General features: G+C 39.6%; 1 protein-coding gene across 1 annotated transcript in view; it reads right to left on the bottom strand.

The window, feature by feature from the left end:
* Window positions 1-2,039: 2,039 nt before the first annotated feature.
* The window catches only part of LOC306705594 (glutamate receptor ionotropic, kainate 1-like), a gene marked incomplete at both ends in the record, with an annotated part of 29,274 nt that continues 13,511 nt past the window's right edge, over window positions 2,040-17,802 (bottom strand). The window contains 8 exons of the mRNA XM_079172386.1: window positions 2,040-2,207; window positions 5,210-5,460; window positions 8,392-8,617; window positions 9,968-10,185; window positions 11,933-12,051; window positions 12,435-12,658; window positions 13,663-13,866; window positions 14,853-14,969. Coding sequence (XP_079028512.1) covers window positions 2,040-2,207; window positions 5,210-5,460; window positions 8,392-8,617; window positions 9,968-10,185; window positions 11,933-12,051; window positions 12,435-12,658; window positions 13,663-13,866; window positions 14,853-14,969 — 1,527 coding nt within the window. The remainder of the gene's footprint in view (window positions 2,208-5,209; window positions 5,461-8,391; window positions 8,618-9,967; window positions 10,186-11,932; window positions 12,052-12,434; window positions 12,659-13,662; window positions 13,867-14,852; window positions 14,970-17,802) is intronic.

The raw sequence follows: 17,802 nt of genomic DNA, 5'->3' as shown, positions 1-17,802 counted from the left end.
CAGGTGGAGTAAGAAGGAGGAAAGCCCTGCTCAGCCGTGCAGAATACCAACGCCAGAGTTCTAATCCATGACCTCATTCATGATGGATTATTTGATGATAAAAAAAAAAAAAACTGCCTTCGATTTTGATTAAGAATTATGGGGTTAGGAGATTAGAGACAACCAAATGCTATTGCATTGGACTGAGTCCAATACCAGAATTAATCTGAATACCAGAAAAAAAGAAAACTCATTACATGAACAGATTAAGAAAAGCTCAGTCCAATTCTCTTCTTAGGATGCACACAAACCAGTGCACACCATCCACCGAGAGAAATATCGCAACAAAAGCTCTGACTCTAGTCATTTATAAAGTATTTATATTCATTTATTGCACTTTCCTGTTTGAAATGTCATGCGTTTGCTGGTAAATGCTAGGTCAGCTTTGAAAGTCCTGACATTACTGATAATGAATTGTATTAAGGTGTAATGCTTCGGGTGCACCATTAACATTTCCCACCGCAGACATTGTCAATATAATTGTTTGTAAAGAATGATTGTGTTCTTAACCCGAGTCTGATTTTATCGATGGCAGTATTTCAAAAATGTCAAGAATACTAATTGCTTCAACAGGCTATTCCCAAAGAGCACATCGTACACGTGGAGTCCATTGACAAGAGCACAAGGCAGGTTTACAGTAAGACTTCAGGTGATTAAAGGGTTAGGCAAGAGGTGGCAGAGAGACAAAGAGCGTCAATCTTTTCTGATTAATTTCTTTTACGCAGATATAGAGAAGCTCCTGATAATAACATAACACAGTAGAAATGAGAAGATGTAACAGACTTGTATATATATCAAATCAAATATCAAAACATGTCAATACAAATATAAATTGAGTACTGTAAAGTCAAATTGAGTTAGAAAATTAGGCAAACAATATTATATTTGAATCCCATTCTATGGGGAACATTTTGTAAGGAACCTTTGTTGGAATTACTTGTTCGTCCTAAAATAAAGGTTTAGTATTATGGCTCTGTCTGTGGATCACACTCTTATATTTTATCATAAATTATAATTCCCCTTTTAATCTCCAGGTAGGTAAGCTAAGCCTGTGAAGTACTTGCAGAGAAGCTTTTCACTGTTTTAGTTGCACACATCCACTGAGATCCACTGTCAATACTGGGAGACGAGATCTCCCCTCAGGCTTTCAAATTTGACAACTGCAAACAGAACAAAAATGACTGAATTGACTGATTGAAAAACAAGACTTCTACTCCCAGAGGAACAAGGAAATTGTCTTTGACCTCCTGAGAATTTCATGCATTAAAAAAAAAAATGCTTCTCATTTTCTTCGTCTCCTGATATGGACCCCGTATCATATCCATTTTCTGATACACAGACAGCAATATTTCATGATCACAAGCATGTGTGTATCTGTGTGTGTGTGCGCGTGTGCTGGGGAAGGAGGTGGGGTGTGTCTGCCATTTTGGTGCTTGAAGGGTATAAAACAGCAGGTGTGTTCCTGACTTTCCTTAGAGGTCCTTATCTCTTTCCACTGTCCAAGGTTGGCTCAGCAATCCGCTCTGAAGCTACTTTGCTGCCTGCCAGTATAGGCACACAAACAAACATGCGCACACACACACACACTGCCAAGCATAAACAACAAAAACAGCGAATCAATCAATGGTTTAAAAAATGCAAAAATCTTTTTACTCTGAAAATCAGTGAAGTTGTTATACATTTACACAATGGGAAAATCTATAAAGTTTGCAGATTCAACTTTGCAAACTGCTCAGAAAAGGGAACTACAGGCATGAGGGAACAGCAATGGTTTACACTATGAGAGGGCTCTCATCATGTTGATACAAGGCCAAGACCAAGTTAGCTAAGGTATATCTACAGTATACTTAATGCTTCATGTATTATCCAGACATATAAAGAAAGGGGGTGATGAAGAAACACCTTCATATCATTTCATGGCCCACAAACAAATTTGAGGAGTGAAGAGCGATCAGGTTGCAGTCTCTGATCAAAGTTCCATCAGTATTTAGATCCAACGCTCACGTGCTGGAGTCCCGCCGTGCTCCTTCCCTCTTTGCAGTGCGTTTTGGTTGACAGAGGGCACAAGCTGTCCTGGCTTCACTGTGGGGTCGCGACCTCCTCCGGATGCCCTTGTAACACTGCAGGGAGATACCCAACTCCTCCATCCGGGAGCTAAAAGATACGCACTGCCAAAGAGAACAACGAGGCCTGAGTTAAGATACCGATAAAGCTGATTTTCAAAAAGACATTATGGCCTCTTTAAACTTTGGCCATGAGTTTCAAGACTGTGTTAATGTGATAACGTAAAAATTACTGCTACTGTATGATTCAATCAACTAAGGAATTATTTAATCAATCATTTATTGAAAGCTATACTAATTTAAGTTTAAACTGAAGGCAATAACATTTGATTCATCTTTGCAGGAGCTTGCCTGCAGCTGAATAAAGTAAAGTAAGCAAAACGCCAGAAATAACAAAACACACATGAAATGTAAATCTATCCAAAAGACTTGTAAATGCTGTTGCCTCATCATAAAATCCAAGAACACAATCAAGAGATGAAGGACAATGTTTGCAGTGCAACATCATAATGCAGGGAGCTATGCATTCATAATATGGTAATTATTTGAAATTATAAAAGAGAAGGCCATCTTAACGAGCCTACGGCTTATTTGATTCTGCAGAATGATACATCGCTTTGAACTCATTAATCTTCGATCATGTTTATTAGCCTTTTAGTTTGCTCTCCAGAGACATTACTCTCAAAATGGATTTTGCAAATTATCATTCACAGCACAAAGTCATCCGTTTTTTTATCTGTCGGTCTTTGCATCCAAAGAACATAGAAGGTCTTCCTCTTTCATCCTCAGCCTAAGGCTGTTCAAACAAATGTGGCTTCCTGCAGGTTTCCCACGATTACCAGTAACACTCCGTATCAGTGGAAAACCTACCTGGTACAAACCTCAGACCGTAAAGACGGAGAAAGAGGCGCTGAAACTGCAGATTGAAATGCATGTATACTTTTGACTTGGTAGAACACATTAAACTCATAAATGCTTGGTTAATACTGACTCACCAAATAGGAACTGATTTAACTAATTGAACTATGATTTTGAAATGAATCTACTTATAATATCCCATTATTGTTTCTTGCCACCTGGTAGTACCAGTGTAACTAAATCGAGATTCATATCTATTTATTTAGGAGTTAACATAATTATCTTACATACACTGATGTGGAATTCTTTAAAATGATCAATTCTTCTTCATTGTAGTGGTTAATATTTTCTACAACCTACTGAATATATATATATTTTTTTGTTTTTGTTTATTTTGGTGAGATTCATCTTGTGACTAGATGACAAGGTCAGTATCCCTCTGTGATCCCATCCATCATTACTTCAGTTAAAATGTGCTGCAGTCAGCAGAAGTATCAGGGGACATCTAAACTTGACACGTTGTTCCATCAATGTTATCCAAATTTCAGCCAACCAAACCAGTCGCCCAACAAACTTAATGAGGAGGAAAAGATTCAAATAACTTTTCCTATCTTTTGATTTCCCAAAAGGCATTCGGAGTCCACCTCTAAAGTATACACACATGCCTACAGAGACTTCACTGAACAAAAGAAAACTTGTAGGAAGGTTATTTAACTAGTGCAAGCGAGAAAACAGCAGGGCAGCACTGCTGCAGCGTATACATGACCTTAAATGCCACATTTGTCAAACTATCCTGAGTTAAATGAATGGATGCTAAAAAGGATACAAACAGATGACTTACATGCCATATAATAACCAGCAACTTAAAAACATCTAGATGTCCTGAGTGTTTCTCCTAATTAAAGTCTGTATTGTAAGTGCTCCATGCTCTATAACAAAAGCACGCAAATAAGAAGTGTTGCAGAGTTGACCGCATGAAGATAAAATGTCTTCTCTTCATAAAAACAGCTTGTTAGTTCCTAAGAAAGTAGAGTCTTTGACTGCTTAAATATACCTAATTAAACAGTATAAAACCACACAGTAAATTAATATTGGTCAAAGGACAAAAGGACTTCATTTGAGGACAAAAGGACTTCATTTGAGGACAAAATTTCAGTTGAAACCAGTTCAAACGATTGGAAAAAGGCACATAGTGCGAGCATGAGGGTCAGGTATTGGAGGTAAAAGGGTAATTAGGATTGGCTGACACAGGTGCAGATATACTGGGGTACTTTCAGCAGGGGGCAGAGAAAAGGACAGCTCGTTACAAACCTATCGTCTAGAGTGAGTATGTGTTGTAAATGTGCTGCCATGGCTACTCTGTGTCATCCCCCAGCAGCCTGCCGCTCTCCAGATCAGTAGATAAGGAGGTGCCAGAGGAGGAGGTGGAGCCACGGCGCTGAAACTGACGGGACTGCACCCCATAAAAGAAACAGAAGGCCTGACACAAGCATGCACGGAAAAAAAGAATGGAGCAGAAAAGAGAACAAAACAGACATTTAAAAAACAAGAACAAAATGTGACAAAGAAAAGAAACACACAGAGCAAAATGAGAAACAGAAGAAAAGCAAAGAAACTGATCATGTGAATGGTGCAGTACTGCATCGCCTTTGATAACAGCGTGGAAATGGATGTTCTTGTTATCGAAAGCAGATAGAACACATGCTTCTGCTAAATGAGACTAACAGTTAGTCATTTTAATTTAAGATGTAACTTTTTGGTGACATGAATGACATATGACACAAATAATAGTGCGTGAATGTTGTCTGTCAATTTGGGCTGCCGACCCATCACTTCTTCACTATATTTAACCCCCTGCTTATTGTGTAGGACTCATGAATCCATCTATGCACTTTCTTGTTGTTTACACCAGCAGGTGCAAATATGATTTTGAATATATTACTTTTGATCAAGCAAACAACATCTAACAAGTGCTTCCATAGTTAGAAAATTGTGACAAAGTGACAAAGAAAAACTAAACAGAACATTGCTCGTCTCTGAAAATGTGTGTGAGAATACATTTTATTGTAATTTCTTTCCATACTCAAGATTTTTAAACAACCTAGAATTCATTTAACAGCATCTTTTCTTCTACGGAGCTTTATTTAAAACAAAGATCTCATTACGAACAAGAGCAGAGTCTAACCTTCAATCCGGTCAGTTGCCATTATCACTCCGCAGAAGTGCAGCAGGTCCTCTCCCTCACTCACCTCCTCTATGTCAGCGTTCCTACGAGCCTTATAGATGAACTCTCCGATAGCCACGAACACAGAGAGAACCAGACCAGCAGCCAGGACGATGAAGATACCGCCGATGTTTTCCACGCCCAGAGCGTTGGCCTCCTTGTTGTCCTCCTCTGGACAGCCATTGCCTCTCCACCACTTCTCCTTCATCATGTGCAGCTTCCCTTCCTCCTGCAGCTGAAGGATGGCAATGGTCACTTTATCCCTGTATGGAGACCCTGGAGAAGGCAAATGAAAAGACATTATGTAATGACAGCGCATTTATAAAAACCTTTAAATGCCCCATTATCAAAATAAAGCACGGCAGCCCTGCTGAGGCACCGCTGAGGCACCGCTCTGTTTGCTTTGTTTACACTGTTTTAGTGAACCATTTTTCTACCATGAAATTAAAGCCTTTGCTACGAACACATAATTAACTGACAGGAAACATGAATCTACATGTATCATGAGGATATAAAAGTCCCATTTGCATTTGTAATGTTTATCATTATTTAATAAAAAGCATTTCAAGTCCCCTGCAACAAGCAGACCAGAGATCAGGTGACTGCAAGACACATTGATGGGGCCAAGGAATTATTAAATCACTTTTAATAGGTTTCAGAAGGAGGCTTCCAACCCAACTCCTCTAGAGCATTCCCCTCCACTATCCAATGATACTCTAGGGTTTAAAACATATGGGGCATTCAAGCCTGTTAATCAGATAAGAAATATAGTCGGTATAATAAAGTCGGTTTCAGTGCAGCTCAGCCGAGGCATGGCTGGATCTGCCCTGAGGGCATCAGTCAGTTCATAAACTTTAACCTAAAGAGTCCCTGCGCTGTGGAAAACATCCTGCCAAACATACACACACAAAAAAGTCATGGGGTAATTGGAGAGGTAAAGTGAAGTCATCACAGGAACCTCAGTTAGATATAGCTCTGATTTGGTTTGCTCTGGACTACACTCATGGACACATCCTGTAGGTAGATGCTTCGCTTAGTGTCATAGATGAAAAATCATCCGGGTGGGTAAGCCACAATATGTACCAGGTGCATCGCAGGTGTTCATCTATCTCCTTTCTTGTTCCCTCCTCACAGCTCTGCCTTCAGATCAAGCTTGCTTGCTCTTCTTGCACCAGCAGAGAAAAGAGGCTGAATACAGACAAATGATGTGGGCTGAACCACCTGCAGCTCAACATCAAATTTGACTGGATGAGCAACCCCATTGCCTTCTACTACCCTTTAATTTCCTGAGGGGGATCTGGTCATTTGCCATTTGCAGTACTATGCCGCTGATATTCCTCCATTATGTGGTGGCCTTCATTACATCTTATAGTGTTCAGGGTAAGAACAGCGACCCTAGAATTAAAAAGCTCATCAGGAAGGTTGGCTAACTGGTGAGAGTGAAACTTGAGGCTCTGGTGAAGGTGTGTCAAAGGATAACAGGCAGTTCCTCTCATCACCTGCATGTCTGCTTGAATATCACAGGAAGTCTTATGTTTCTGAAGCCATCAAACTGTACAACTTCTCCCCGTGCTGCTGGGAATAGAGCCTTGCAACCTTTGAACTTTGGCTTTTGTTAGGACCGGCCAATATTGCCAAATATTGCAATATTTCCTGCATGTTGTCTGGTTATCAAATATATAAATAGTCAATGTGAAATAACCAAATGGTAAAGCCTTTTTTGTATACTCATGTGTGAATTAAATACTTGAAAAATGGAAAGTACGGAGTATTTTCTCATTTAACTAAGAACATATGTCTCAAGTGAGAGGGTTAGGGTTACCCTAACCCACCGACTATCTTTACATGCATGCACACAAAGTAAAGAGTTATCAGATTCGAAATTTGATACAATAGTTTAATTTTTCCCATTAGCAGAATTCATATAAATTTAGATTTTCTGAGAAAGTTGAGTTAGTATGTGCTTGTTTCTATCAATTTAGACGACACAATTGTGTATCACTATAACTCTATATATGATATCATCATAATAACATTGAAAGATTATAAATGATCCTATTGAATTATCGCCCAGCCCGAGCTTTTCTATATACTTTTAGGAAACTTATGACACGCTTACGCTGCGCCTTCCTCGTATATTGCACGAGTAATTCTAAAATGATTTCCTTTAGAATACATTTTCTTTTACGATTCCATAGCTCGGCAAGAATAGAGTTGATAAAGGAGGTAATAATTGCTATGTAATGATATAGAATATATAATTGTGATTGGTACTGACAGCCAGCGAACATCTCATGGTAATTACAGAAATGAAGTGGATGGAGGATGACCATACATCTAAATGAATGCCCTGTACTTGCCAACGTATGTAGCAGTATGTTCTTGGCGAAGACAGGTTGTGTTAAGAAAAACTACCCCGGTTTAAAAAGAAATATTCTAACAGGCTCTGCATTTCTCTGTTTTTAAACGTCTCAAGAGGAATAGAGAAGAGAGACACAAGATTTTAAGCACTGCTTAAGTAAACATCACAGAGTCCTAACTGCACAAATCCAGCAGGTTGACTTGCTTCCAGTTTAAGTGCTCTATCCAACAAACTGGCCCGAAACCTTACATTGAACATTTGCAGCGAACAGCTGGCAGAGCTTTTGGATGGAAGTGCACTTGCATGTCGAGGATACAGGACGGCAGCTCTGTACTTTTATTCCCGAAGAATGAAAATGCAAATTCGAAACAAATCGACGTTTGTATCTACAGTATACAGCCGACATTTACAGATATTCTATTCATTTTCAGAAGGCCCTCAGTATATTTCAACGTTCTCAAAAGTGTGCATGAATGTGATTTGTTTATATTCTTGGCAATGGCTTCTTTTCACTAACTTAAAGGCTAAAAGTACACAGTCTACCACAGAGAACAACCAAGGAATGTTTACGCAATCATAAACAAGTCTCACTGTAGTAAGTTACAAGGGCAACTCCAAACATTTATCTCAAAGTACAATGTCGATAACTGTCTGCAACGAGACATTATGTTCTCATGTTCAATATGAGTGGAGTATTGAAAATGATTGTTCCATTACTTGGTCAGTAATGTTTTCTTGATCGACAGTTCTTTGGGGCTTTTCATTCTCCGCAAACAACAGTTTACTGTGCTACAGACACAATTTTGCCCTTGTTTGGCAATCACGTACATTCACACTCTTCTTACCAATAGGCGTTCCCACTCCATAGCCTTTGGAGTCTATGAGACCTCCAATTTGTGTGAGGTTGCAGTTTCTCTGGCTGATGTATTCGATGCTGGTGGACTCCATCAGCATGGCGTAGTCCGTCGTCAGGACCCGGGTGATACCTTCTCTGTTGTTCTTAACCAATGCAGTGTTCTTCCTGCTGCTCATAAACGCCCACATCTTCTCATAGGTGGAGATCTTTGATTTCTGCCAACGTAGACCAACAGACAAAAGTATGCATTTGTATTATGGGTGATTGCGGCTACACATACACTACATGTGCTTAACTATATCTAAAATACTATCATAAGCACAAAGCAGTTTAACAGCAGGATGTGTGGGACTCCATCTTTGTGATAGCTCGTGTGTGTGTGTGTATGTGTGTGTGTGTTTCTCCTTGCTCAGTCAGAGAAAATGGGACAGCTGTGTTCTAAATCTCCTCCAGCTGATTCAATTTGTTCAAGCCATCAACACAGCCTGCTTCCTCCTATCCAGGCAGACGTAATCACTGGCTGCAATCTGGGAAGATAAAGCCCTGCATGGATCACCCCTGCTGAGCCACCAGGATGCAAGGAGAGTGGGTGGCGGTGGGGGGAAGGAAGTGACAGCCCTGCCTAAGGACATCGGTACGGCAGTATATTATATAATACAAACTAACAAGTTAACATATGCCTAACTTCAAGATTGACAGCCCAAAACGCAAACACAAGTAGTCTTAATATGCATCTTCTCCACTTCCCATCATATACTTATCTCTTGATACATCTACGTCGCCTTTAATTAAAGTAAATGCTACTCTTTTTCTCTGCCTTCAGATTTTTTTCTCTTTCATGGGATGTTTGGCAAAGATGCAGGGTGATGGAGGGAGCAGTTGAGGAAACCGTCATGACTGTAATTTTATGGAAGGGAAGCTACTGTACAGCTGATTCATACTCGCATCTAAAAGTATGATTGTATCAATACAAACTAACTGTTTTTTTAATTCACTTAAATGACAGGAGTAAACTTCAAATTTATCAGAGGGAAGCACAACCAGTGGTGTCCAGTGGTTGATGTTAATATTGGTTAATTTGGTACTAAATAACCAGAGCTATTCCTGTAATATATTCAAATACAAAAACACAGCAGAACTTTAACTTAGGATACAGGAGTAATCACAAGTTGAACTAATTTGAAACGAGAACTATTTTTTGTTTGTAAACTTGTTAAGAGATTTCCATCTAACGTTAAGTGAAGCCACAGTTCAATACGAAGCATTTCACAATTCTCTTTTGCTTAAGATGACTCAAGATAAAGAGCTGTAGGATTAATTGCCTTTTGCATGTTCTTGGCTTAACTGAAAGACAAACATTTTTATCGGACAATGTAATTCAAATTAAGGATTTTATGCATTTAATATGGGGAAATTATACCAAATATATGGACTACATATGGTCTTGTGACCTCTGCTGCAAAACTTAAATTCATTAATGTGAGCAACATAATTTGACGGGATCTCCAACTTGACATGAACTTTGGAAAAAGCAGGCGCTATTTTAGAGCTTACACCAGTTGTACCTTGAAGAAGGTCATGGTGGATCCATCCCTCACTGCCCCATATTCAATCCTGGTCTGCTTTGCCAGGTCGTCCGCTGAGTCGATGGGCGCATCCATTCTTTCCACCGTTAGGAAGGCAGCCAAGTTGGCCGTGTAGGAGGAGATGATGATTAAGGTAAAGAACCACCAGATACCCCCAACTATACGAGTGGACAGAGCCTTAGGCATCAGCTCTGAGCCTGGAAGCGCAGCGATGGGGAACAAAAGGTTAAAAAACAGCTTAAATGAATACGTGACAACCAGTATGATACGACCAGAATGGTAACAAGTGCAGTTTGTGTGTGTACTATGTGAAGACGCTCAACAAAAAAATACCAATGAAAAAACATTTCTCTTCTTCCAAAGCAAATTCAAGCGCCATGGTCATTGTGGGGTTATCTTAAGAGCTGGATTCACACCAGAGCTCTAATTGGATTTGCACCTCAGCCCTAAATGATAAATTGTGCACCTCTTAATACAGTTATTGAATCTCTCTGCACTACTTGTTGGGTCTAAAACACCATGTTGCAAAAAAAATGTGATCATTGTGAAAAAGCAAACATAACAGAACAAAAAAGTACAACTTAGAAAAAGCAATTGTTACGGACAAAAGAATGCTGAATATGAAAAGAATGTGGGAACACGTGCCAAAAAAAAGTAATGAATCATAAAACTGAAAATGCAGAATGAGCAACCTTCTTTATCTTTACCTCTCTGTGCAGAGAAAAGAAGCAAAGAAAAGATGAATAAGATTGAAGAATGCATTTATCACAATTAACGTGGTAGGTTTGAAACACCTGTTTTTACACCGTTTTACTTGTAGTGGGCAAATACATTCACTACACTTTTAATATAAAATATTTTCGAGGTTTGATTTAACGACCATGTATCTAATGAAGAAGTTACTCTCAGGTACAGTATCCCACGGAAAGCTCAAGGCCACTGTCAACCACCAAACAGCTTGAAACACCACACACATGCCACAAAATAAACCAAAATCTAAAGGCATCCAAATTGTTTATGAAAGCTTCACTTGCTCTTCTCTTCTTTTATCAATACCGCTGCATCTCTGAAGATCTGATCAATTTGATGAATGCAGCTTGCTGTCAGCAACATTTCATCAGCATCAGAATTACTTGGACTAGTGTCGTCAGTTGGTTTGTTGGCCATCCAATCAGGCATGTCGTACTTATCCTGCCCAAATCTCCTGCCACGAGGGAGTTCAACATGATTGTTATTACACGGTATGGTTGCAATTAATTGGGGACCGGATCCAGGCTATGTGGAAAGGGCATTCGCAGAAAGTAGGAGGCAAATATTGATGTTTTGAATTAAAAAGCTTAGAGCACAGTTTACAGGGTTAGTACAGGCTTTACTGCTGTACAGAGAGTTTAATAGACAGCTCTACAGCTCTGGCATTTGCAGCCTTTGCTGTTATTACCTTTTAAACTTACTTTGTTGTCCATTGTTTTTGTTTATTTGACTATTTCTGTGTATGTACATTGAGAGCAACGGAAAAACCGGAGTCAAATTGTATGTATACGCATACATGGCCAATAAAGCTGATTCTGATTCCCATTACAATATCTGATTCTTTAGAGTCATGTTTCTGTAACACCTGTTATTTTAGCTGCTAAATGTGTCACTATGTTCACTAGTTAGGGACTAAATGTGTCTGTCTGCTGTTTGGGGCTGGGTTAGGTATTGTATGGTGGGTTTATATCCAAGTTAGCAAAAAACAGCTGCTTTTTTCAACCAAAAACAACATTGGTGAGAGCGGTGAAGTAAAGTGAAAAACAACAAGTTATGGACCAGAAAACCAAAATGAGTTAAAAAATGCTTTAGAGGTTGTCTTATCACTTGAAGGACTTTTTGGAGCAACCCCTTTCACATTCAAGAAGCCATTTGATCCATTGCGAATATAAAAATATTGATTGAGTTAAATACCTTGCCGCATAAGAGCTCCAACGCCAAACCAGAAACTGTTTAATAAAGTGAAATTGTTCTGTATTAGAGTCGAGGACGGGTTGCATGGATGTGGGTTGTACCACTCGTATGGAGTAAACCTGCAAGACAATAACATGACAGACAGAAAAACTAATTAAAGAAAATTCCAACACCACAAGAGAAGATGCAAAACCTCCTCTGACTATTTTAGAATAGCTATGGGAATATGCTCCTGCCAACTATTCCAGACTTTCTTGTCATGTGAATTTGATACATGATTGTATGTTTTTAAATGCTTCGTGCTGGCGCTTGTGTTACCGTTTACCGTCTGTGCAATTTCTAAATATCACCCAAATAGTTTGTGGCAAACCCTGGCTGTGGACAGCTCAGTAAACAGTCACCATCTGTACATCCTACAGTATATCCACAGCAACCTCAGTGTTATCTTTTACGTCCCGTCATTCATCATCTCATTATCATGATTATCAATCTAACCTCTCACCTGGCAATCACAAAGAGCACACAGCTAACCCCTGTGCAGGCTAGCAGCACGTACATCCAGATGTCCGGGGACAGCGGATTGAGGAAGGAGAACACGCCTGGATTGGTGCCGTTAGGTTTGCGGTACAGGATGCTGATACCTAAGGTCATGAAGGGCTTGGAGAAGTCAATGACTTTCTCTCTAACATATGTGATGGTCAAGGGGGCCACGGCAAGGTCTGCAACCTTTAGAAGACAGAAAACAAAGTAAGACGCTTCACGTGAAAAGGGTACTGCTCAACGTTACATTCAGCGTCTTCCAGTGTTTGTTTCTGTCCATCGAACAATCAAATGTCTGCGTATCAATATCCCGATAACATATATATCTTAAGGTTTTTTAACTAAGCGGACAATTCTAACTTTCCATTGAAACTGGAATCCAATGCATTTCATGTACATATCTAGAAATCACAGTCACTCATACAATAAGGGAGTTATACTGGACAGGTTCATTTCATCGTTCAACAGCAACGATTCAAACCTCAGGATGATGAAAATGTATTTGGAGGTTCCCAGGAGGAAAGGGGGTTTAGTCTGCCTAACTCCATCTGTTACTACTCGCCTGAGAATATTGTAAACTTTTATATTTGGGTATCTACATATGAGAATAAACAGGGCCCAGGAAAATTCATTCATAATTCACTAGGGCTTACCTGTTATTTGTTATTTGTTAAAAGCCCTGTTTAGCCAGAGGCTAAGATCATTGATTATGCAGTACAAGACTGTACCGTGTATCCTCCTGGTGCAACGTGACTCTTCTAGTCTGTATATACATCACCAACAGGAACACGAACAGGCTTTGTTACCGTCTGTGAACTCACTTATAGACTAATTTATTGATTCAATGCGAATGCAGGACTGCCTCTACAGCCTCATTGTAGTTCTCTTCTCGCCTAACGTCAGTGTTTTACTTCTGCCGATTGCATTCACAGCTTCTAAATCATAAAGTGGTGATCATTTGTTAAGATTATCTTGCTGAAAAAAACATGTCGGTATCATAAACTTGTATTTGCCACGGAGCTTCTTTTCTGCATTAATCCAAAATCCAATGAAAATATCCCATTTGCTTTTTGTTGAGGGAACCAGTAAGAGGCTAAATTCTGGGGTTGGCCTGCAGAAATACGTCATCCCTGCAGTAGTGTATAGACCTGTGAATAGAAACTCCTGTCGTGTAAATGCAGTTAACTCACGTGGTCAATCAGCTCCCGCACCATCCCATTCCACTCTCCCTTGTCATTCTGGGCGCCGTATTTCCCATCAGCCACCAGTCTGACTTCATATGTAAAACCTAAGATGTTGGAGAGCTCTTTCAAAAGGTCCAGACAGTAACCCTCATAACGATCATTCCCAATCAGCTCCTTTTCTGACTTTCTCTGCATCACATATGGATTTTCCTGTACAGCAAAAGAAAACATATTTCACAGTTTTTCAGGCATATTCCTTTTTGTGATTCAATTATTTGTGTGCCAAGTGAAAGGCAAATTAATTTTGGGTTCACCACTTCATTACATCTCAGAGCTGATGATCCGTAGCTAAACAGCACATCCGATTGCCTTTGTGTGAATATTATGTGACGGATGAAGCTCCTGAAACACATGTTCTACTCTGCTACATTTTTTCTGTGTATAGCCGATGTGCATAAGGATCAAATAGTGAAAATACAAATTCAAACTATCCATTTCAGCAACAATTTTCCATTCCTTAACACCTGTCCTCATGATTTCCTTTTCAATGTTTGGCCCAATCCCAATGTCTCCCCTAAGGCCTTAAACTCCGAACCCTCAGGGACTTAACTCACATAACCTGGTAAATGTTTGAGTGGGAGAGGCTGCAAGGGCTTGAAACGGTATAAATACGAATGGGACTGCAATTTATATCTGCAAACATATCACATCACAACACCAAAACATGTACAATTGTTTGATCTTATTTTACGTTTTTTACTGGCAGATTTGAACGTCTTCCAGATTCTTGCCTGAATAATCTATTTACTTTTTTTTTTGGTTGATGAGTAAACCAGGTGTATCATATAGTCTGTGCTTGCATTCCACCCTGTGTTTAACATCACAACGCTATGAACTGTAGGTAGTTCCCTTAAAGTAGTTGCTTAAGCAAAGTCCGCAGAAATGCAGACTTACGGAAAGTGTGCTTAAAGGGCGTAAAATGTCTACGAGTACGTCCTCAAGCAATCAACGATTTGACAGTGGGACGGGCCTAAGCCCTCATGGACTTTGAAGGAGCGCATCTCAAAGTCTGTGAGTGTGGACATTGGGTTTGAGCCTTTCTCTCTCTCTGTTGACCACCTATCTGCGTTCTACACATCCCATAACTCCTCCTTTCCCCCTCCCTATGATGTCCTCTATTTAACCGTCCTTCTCACCAGTATCGTGGTGACGATGAGAGTCCTGTTAGCCAGAGAGTCTGTCACATTGTTATTCTTCTCTCGACTGGACTTTTCCGTCAGGTTCATCCCCCTGTACGAGTTCCACACAGCAATCTGGGAAGGCAAAAAAGGTCTTTAGATATATTGAGCCGCATGTTCTGCTTTGACCAGAAGAGGTAATATGGAAGACAATGTTTGAAGTGTAAAGATATTTGCTCCTGTTAAACTTTGAATGAAGCGGTTAATTGATCGACACCAAATATACAGGGCCGGATTTAGTCTTAACAGGAAACTACATTGTTTAGATACATTAGTGTTGAGGTTGAACGCTTATTTTCAACCTTCTCCTCCATTCACTATCCTTCAACAGTTCCCTTTGTTCGTCTTTGCTCTGATGATTCTGGGCAAAGCTCCATTTTATGTACAGTGAATATGCAAACGAGGAAGTAGTTTGCTGCTGATTGTGTGAGACTTTTCTGGAGAAAAACGATATCATACCTGTTGTGTGCATCAGGTATAGGAACTGAACATTGACTGAACAACAAAGCTGTTTATTTAATAACAAATGTGAGAACAAAGACTTCTTGATGATAAATTATTCCTTTGGATTGGCACGGAAAATGCTGTTAGCATTTATATTTCATTCTGTTTGAATCTAAAGAAATACACATATATCAAAAATAGCAAACAAGTGTTACTTAAAGTAACTGTTACAACTCACTTTTGTGCATATTATAACTCAAATATAGAGCTGAAACGATAAGACGATAAATTGCTTGAGAATCTGCAACTTTTTGAATTATAAAATTAATCATTTTACTCTTTTTTTTTAGGATTTGCTGATTTGTTGTTTATTTGATACTAAACTGAATATCTCTAGGGTTTTAGGGTTTAGGGTTTTTTTTCCTGTCATTTTCTAGACCAAATGATTCAAAAACAAAAATCCACAGAGCAATCAACAATGAAAATAACGGTTTGCTGCAGCCCTACTTCAACATGATGGTTAGGGATTAGACATTACGGCAGCAGGGACAGTGTGAATGAAGGGCAGGATCAGACAGGGTCAGGGGCGGATAGAGAACGACATGGTGTTTCTCCTCCACACTGTCACAGTAGCTGTGAATGAGAGTGCCCGGTTCATCTAACCAGGCGGTATAATCCAGATCGTTATCAGATTAGAGCTGGCATCTAGCAGCTGTATTTTGACCCTATCAAATCCCCAAACTAGTTAAGAGCTGAGCAAAGGTCAAGGGGGCTCATGACATTGATGCAATACAGTTAAGTGCATTAAATGATCAGGCTTCATTGTTAATAGAACTGAAGCTTTATTCCTTTTGCTGCTCAGTCTGGGAAGAAAAAGTAATGAATTTGGGTATTTCTAGTCAGAAACAATGGCATTCACTGCATAAGACGATGAGTAGTAGTGAACGCATCAGTACCTCTTATTAAACTCAGTACTACAGTCTGATTTTGCACAATATATTTAGCACAAAGGGGCTGTGTGGGATTACCTATTGGAAAAGATAACGTGCATTTCACTCCCCATTACATTCTATCTTATTCTGTTCACCCAGTCAGACAGACAGACAAAATGTGCTCTCTTATAACCTTGCTAAAAGCACTCTATATCTCCACTGTGGCACTTTCACAAGGGTCCAATCTGTGCAGGAGTCCATTAATCTGTCTTATCTCTGGACACTGCAGATGAGGAACACAGTGAATGGGGTTGGATTTAATTAATTGTTTTGTCCTCAATCTCAAAGATAAATGGACCAAGTGAGAACAATATTTTTGTTAGAGTGGAGGGTATTTTAGTCTCAGATTGTGCGGTTTCACACAATCTATCTTGTGTTGTGTGTTGTAGAACTGTGTTATTTCGGCAAATATCACACTATATTAAACATCAACCACACGATTAGTCAGTATGTAGTTTAAGCAATAAAGTAATCTGAGCAAGCCAATGAAATCAATGCTAAAATATAGCCTAGGATGACCGCACAGCGTACAATCATCATCGTTTAAACCCCATAGTCAAGGATTAGCTGTGTATAGCCTTGCAAATTTATCATGCATACCAGAGCAGCTTCCAACAACAAAGTGTGCAATAAAACTGACAGGAATTCTCTCTCATACGCTGGGAGTAAAATATTATCTTTGAATCCTAAAGCTCATCTCCATCCAACCAAATCAGACTGGAAAACCGTTACCACAGAGCGGGAGACGTACTAAGCCAGGCCAAGAAAGCTGGGAGGGGGAGAAAGTCAACAACTTTGAGAGCAAATACTTTATTTCCTTGAAGACTCTCACTATGTATAGTCCCATCATCCTCTTCAGAGTGTATTTTACACTCCAGTGCCCAAGAACTTACACGACTGCAACGGACTGATAATTCATTTTTCATGACCATCAAGTGAAGCGTTTTATGTGATGTGCTAACCATGTTGTGGTATTTTCTCTGAGGGGAGGCTTTTGAGGACTAAAAGTACTAAAATGGAATTAAAATTACGGTATAAATCACTGCTGCTGCACCTTACCAGTTGCTGCCTGCCTGGATACCCGTCTCTCTGAGAACTGAGACAGACAGAAGTTGGCAAAGTTCTTCCTCTCTGACAGTAAAGTACGAGTTTAAGGGGATGAATTAATTCAACATCCCTTCTTTCACTCCTCAAATACTTGGTTTAAAGCTGATAAACCGAGGTAGTGAAGTAAGACTATTTAATTTGCAGTTAAGTATTTATAGTATATTGTCTGACTTAGCATTTAAATTGTCCCCTTGCCTCCTCTTGCTTTTCAACTTCAGCTGTCTTCTCCTCTGATCACTGGATTCCTCTCGGCTGAAATGAAATTCTGCTAGTGAGTATGATTTCCATGAAAGTATGAAGACAGTCTAATAGTAAAGCACATAACTAGTAGTGGACTGACAAGTCTCTGCAAAAGTGAAGGAACG

This window comes from Pholis gunnellus (genome assembly GCF_910591455.1).
Source record: "Pholis gunnellus genome assembly, chromosome: 13".
NCBI classification, from domain to species: domain Eukaryota; kingdom Metazoa; phylum Chordata; class Actinopteri; order Perciformes; family Pholidae; genus Pholis; species Pholis gunnellus.
Note: the sequence above shows the minus strand (reverse complement) of the source record. Positions and strands in the feature narration are given on the sequence as shown.